Consider the following 4,971-nt stretch of genomic DNA (forward strand, 5'->3'; position numbering starts at 1 on the left):
TCTCCAAATAGCGATAATAACATTTGGATTATGTCTTTTCTGACCCATCTAATCTGTACCATCTGTACACTGATGAAAAGCTCCGAGACTTTTATTTTGGAGAGAAACCTTTTTTGTGGTGCAAATTGCTCCTCCCTCCCTGTCATGTGACCTCAATTCGCCTAGTTACAGAGAAAGCGTCGCTAAGGAAAGTGAATGGAAGTGCGATGAGCTCGCCGCAAGAGGAGATTGTTTATAATTTTGTTGACAATCGATCGCGAAAGTTTATGAATTCCGAAACACATCACTAGTTTTTTTTTCTTTTAGCTGGCAAGGACGGCGTGAACTCGTGCAGAGCGTCGCAGTGATGCAATTTCGCTTGCTAGCCAGCTCATTCATCTCTCGTGGCATGAGAGATAAAAGAAGATTAGCTAGCTAAGTTAGCATGCTAGCTAGCTCACTTCTGGACCCACCCACCCAGCCAGGTAAGAGCGGTTGTCAGTTGCCTGGGGGTTGCCAGTGAAGCTGCAACATTTGGCCACTTTGCGATAACAGTTAAAAGAACCGTTAGCTACCCTGCGTTGTCGTGTGTCGAATAATAACTGCCATATCACAGCAGCCAGTGGCAGTGCCATGAATGATATAACCTGTTCAGTCCTCGTCAGGTGACTGTGTTAATGCGATGTGGCACTAATGGGTCATAATAGGATTTCAGCCTCCTTCCTGCTTGGTGGCTGCAGAGGGACAAAGCTGTGTTGCTGCAGTCTGGCTTAATCATTTAGCGCATGGAGCGCCTAATGCATAGTTACATGATCACACTATGACATAGAACAGCCAAAAAGTCAAGCCTACTCCAGGCTTCTGTGGATCTGGCACGATATAGCTTATACCTGTACCTCCAGAAAATATAATAGATAGGCTCCATGTGGAGTCGACTTTGGCAAGCAATGAAATAGCCAGGTGGTGATTGAGGTGACCTAGGTGCTTTTGGCAAGGTGTCCTAAATGAAGGAGGTGTCAACTGTCAATGATTTCATAAATGGTTCCTTGGCTTTTTGGACTCAACAGAGGGTGATTGACAGCAGGAGGAGACCCCCTCCCCCCTCCCAGTCTGCCCGTATAGGGAGGGCACCTGGGTGGTAGCTCTGCCACAGAAATGGGGAAACTACAGAGCAAGTTCAGGCGGCGCTCAGACCTGTACAGGTGAGACAGACATCAACAATATCAACAAAGAGCCCAGTCAGTGTCATCTAAGATACTCAAGATCTAAAATACTCAAGATCCTAAATGCGATACATCCTCCTCTGTACAGACATAGATATAGATATAATAGATAATAATACAACAGATCTTGTATTTCTATTTCTGTTTTCTCTGCAGGACGACCAGGGGTGATGAAGCGGCGAGCACGGCAGCCAGTCAGGTGGTTCAGTATGAGCCCGCTCACAACGGGGCTGTCAACTGTGTCACCAAGCTGACCCCTGACCTGTGTGTGTCTGGAGGGAGTGACAATGTGAGTGCGTCTGATAGTTCACCAGGTTGAATAGATTCTCTGTCGTTCTCCCTGAAGTGTGTCCTGTGTACGACTTGTCTACTCCCCCTTGTGGATTTAAAAGGACAGGGCTAGCGGAGACAATTTGGTTGAAATCCTCTAGCTCATTCTTAAGCAAATCCAACACATTAAAATTCATCAGGGTGAAGACAACAAGTAGAGACTTGGACCTCAACCCTAAATACTATGGTTTTACCTCCTCAGTGACATGCATAGGAGAGGAACCAGTCTAGTGTGTCTGTTGATGTCTGTCTCCTGTCCTTCCAGTCTAGTGTGTCTGTTGATGTCTGTGTCCTGTCCTTCCAGTCTGTTGATGTCTGTGTCTTGTCCTTCCAGTCTAGTGTGTCTGTTGATGTCTGTGTCCTGTCCTTCCAGTCTAGTGTGTCTGTTGATGTCTGTCTCCTGTCCTTCCAGTCTAGTGTGTCTGTTGATGTCTGTGTCCTGTTATTCCAGTTTAATGTGTCTGTTGATGTCTGTCCTTCCAGGCTGTCGTGGTGTATGATTGGAGAGGAGGGAAGATGTGTCAATCACTCCAGGGTCACAACAGAGAGGTCACAAAGGTAAAAACCCTGGCTGTGGCGCTGAATGAATTGCTAATGGATGAATATCACACACTAGTTTCATTTGTGTGTGTGTGTGCGTGCGTGCGTGCATGTCTATCCACCACCCTCTCTCCCAGGTGGTGTGTTTCCCAGGCAGTACCTGGATCTTCAGTGCATCCAGGGACAAGAGCGTCGTGATGTGGGACCTCAACCAGGGGGACGAGCCCATCCAGGAGTTCTGTGGTCACGAGCTGGTGGTCAACGGACTGGCCGTCAGCCCAGGTAAAGACCACCTGGACACACACACCTGGACAGAAACACACACACACACACACACACACACACACAGGGTTCTCCCCAGGATTTATTAACATGGTGGCGCAAGATTACACATTATCAAAACCGACATGTTTATTCATGTCAAAATGCGCAAAAAATACAGCTAAAGTGCTGAATTAACTCAGGAACATAATAACACGTTCGCTTTTAACCACAATGTCATTGGCGATCAAAAATAAATACTCTATCATTACTAAATATCTGTTTAATTTGCTCTGAAATGTTTACACAGTGGCGGAGCTAGGTGGACAGGGTGGCACAGCGCCCCTCTTACATTCTTTGGGGAGAACTTTGGGCACACACACCTGAACAGACACCTGCAAAAAAATCCTGAGCTACAATAACAACCTTTGTGTAATGATGTCATGATACGCTTTGTTTTATTTCCTGCAGAGGGAACGAAGCTGTGCACCGGTTCCCGTGACAACTCCATGTGCCTGTGGGACATTGAGTCAGGAGAGTGTGAGCAGAGGAGCACCATCTCCAGAAACCTGGTAGGTAACCATAGAAATAGAATTCTAGAATTCGTTCTATTCTATTTCTATGTAGGGCACTCTCTGGATATCTTCGTTTGAGGGGACTTGGAGGTTTTTTTTTTTAGAGATATTTTGCTTCTAAGAAGAATCTGACTCCTTATTCTCTCTCTCTCTCTCTGTCTGTCTGTCTTTCCTTCTCAGGTGACTCATGTGTGCTGGGTACCTGGGAGCTCATCGATAGTCCAAACATCGGAAGATAAAACAATCAGGTTGGGTATTTTTTCAGTATGTTCCGTCATTTGCAATCGTGTGTGTGTGTGTGTGTGTGTGTGTGTGTGTGTGTGTGTGTCTGTCTGTCTGTCTGTCTGTCTGTCTGTCTGTCTATACTACAGTATAACCCTTCACCCCTGTGTGTTTCCTTGGTGCAGGGTGTGGGACAGTCGCACATGGCATGTCACGAACACATTCCCAGCCAAGCAGTACATCCAGACCCACTGTGACATCAGCTCCAACTCCAACCACCTCCTCTCCAGCAGCAACGGCTTCGGAGGCCAAGGCTGCGAGGCTACGGTGAGACTAGACTTATTTAACCTGTATTGATCCAGGTTAGTTTCATTCAGATACTTGTATTGACTCAGGTTAGTCTCATTCAGATACCTGTATTGATCCAAGTTAGTCTCATTCAGATAACATCTATTTTTCAAGACCTGGCAGCCATCAACAGTGATACGATCAACTGTGAATCAGACAGTACAGGACACCTTTCCTGCAACACTCTCCTTCCTCCTCAGCATTACTTAGCATTGTCGAGAGAGTCCTGTCCACATGCTTATTCATTTAACTGTCTGTCTGTCCGTCTGTCTGTCCGTCTGTCTGTCTGTCCGCCTGCCTGTCCGCCTGCCTGCCTGCCTGTCTGTCTGTCTGTCTGTCTGCCTGTCTATAGCTGTGGGACCTAAGGCAGCCAGGCTGTAAGGTGGTAGAGTACCGGGGGCACCTCCAGACCACCGCCTGCTGTGTCTTCCTGCCCTCCAGCCCTGGCAGCCCTGCCATGGTGGCATCCTCCTCTCACGACAGCTCCGTCAAGATCTGGGACCAGAACACTGCAGGTAACACACACACACACACACACACACACACAAACATGCTAAATGGATATCAATGATGTATTAGTTAGGAATTTGGCAGACTCCATTTCCCTCTCATTCATTCACTTATTAACACGCACACACACACACACACCCACACACACGCATGGACGCACGCACACACACAGCTTTTTTTCCCTCACTGTCTTCCCTTTTATATAGTAGTCATCTTGCTCTGTTCCTCATTGTTTCTCTTGTTCTCTCTCTTTCTCTCCCCCTCTCTCTCTCTCTGTCCATGTCTTCCTCTCCACAGAATGTTATGCCACTCTGACCATGGATGGCGCTGGTCCACTGGTGGCCTTGGCACCGTGTGACCCCACCAGCCTGCTGTGTGCCAGCTTCAACGCTGGCCTCCATGTACTGCACCTGGGCCAGGGCACGGGCCTGGACCTCAAAGAGGTGGCACGATTCTGATTGGGGCAATGGACCAGTGGTATCAGATACCTGCTGCCCCACAGATTTACCCACCCACTTGAGGACCAGACAGACCCCACAGGGGGGTGTCAAGCCAGAGAGACCCCATCCCTGGGTCAAGTGTCCATCCAGCAGCCAGATGGATAGATGGATGGATGGAGAAGACTGGAATAGGACTACCACTGGCATAGCTCTGTAGTGCTGCAGAACAATCAGGGAGAACATTCTGGAACATTCTACTCAGAGAGATAAGAAGGGGGGTGGAGGGTGGGGGGAGGGGGTCATAGCTCTGGGATGTGGGTGTTTGGATGTCTGTAGACTGAGCAGATCATGCTAGCAATGTGGCTAATGTTGTGTTAGCTAAAGGTACACTAGTGGTCAGTATAGGCCAAAGACAGTTGAGGAAATAACTCGTAAAAACTAGTTTTCAAAAATGCTGAGGGACTCTAATCACTGTTTAAATCACTGCTGTATGAAATGGGTGAATCATATCATGAATTATGCTCTACTTTACCTATAGGGACA

At 47.6% G+C, this 4,971-nt stretch overlaps 1 protein-coding gene across 1 annotated transcript; it reads left to right on the forward strand.

Moving 5' to 3' along the window:
• The first annotated feature begins 199 nt into the window (after positions 1-199).
• Positions 200-4,696, forward strand: wdr31 (WD repeat domain 31). The gene is made up of 10 exons (XM_083673778.1): positions 200-464; positions 1,047-1,181; positions 1,359-1,491; positions 2,016-2,090; positions 2,210-2,354; positions 2,805-2,905; positions 3,089-3,156; positions 3,316-3,457; positions 3,831-3,993; positions 4,286-4,696. Exons 2-10 carry the CDS (start codon positions 1,135-1,137, stop codon positions 4,444-4,446), a joined length of 1,035 nt encoding a protein of 344 aa, XP_083529904.1. The 5' UTR covers positions 200-464; positions 1,047-1,134; the 3' UTR covers positions 4,447-4,696.
• The last annotated feature ends 275 nt before the right edge of the window (positions 4,697-4,971 follow it).

Source organism: Argentina silus (genome assembly GCF_951799395.1).
Source record: "Argentina silus genome assembly, chromosome: 7".
NCBI classification, from domain to species: Eukaryota; Metazoa; Chordata; class Actinopteri; order Argentiniformes; family Argentinidae; genus Argentina; species Argentina silus.

Coding starts and splice junctions, on each gene's coding strand:
- wdr31 (XM_083673778.1), top strand. CDS start 1,135: ATGGGGAAACTACAGAGCAAGTTCAGGCGGCGCTCAGACCTGTACAG. Junction 3,157..3,315: donor TCGGAAGATAAAACAATCAG/GTTGGGTATTTT, acceptor TCCTTGGTGCAG/GGTGTGGGACAGTCGCACAT. Junction 3,458..3,830: donor GCCAAGGCTGCGAGGCTACG/GTGAGACTAGAC, acceptor GCCTGTCTATAG/CTGTGGGACCTAAGGCAGCC.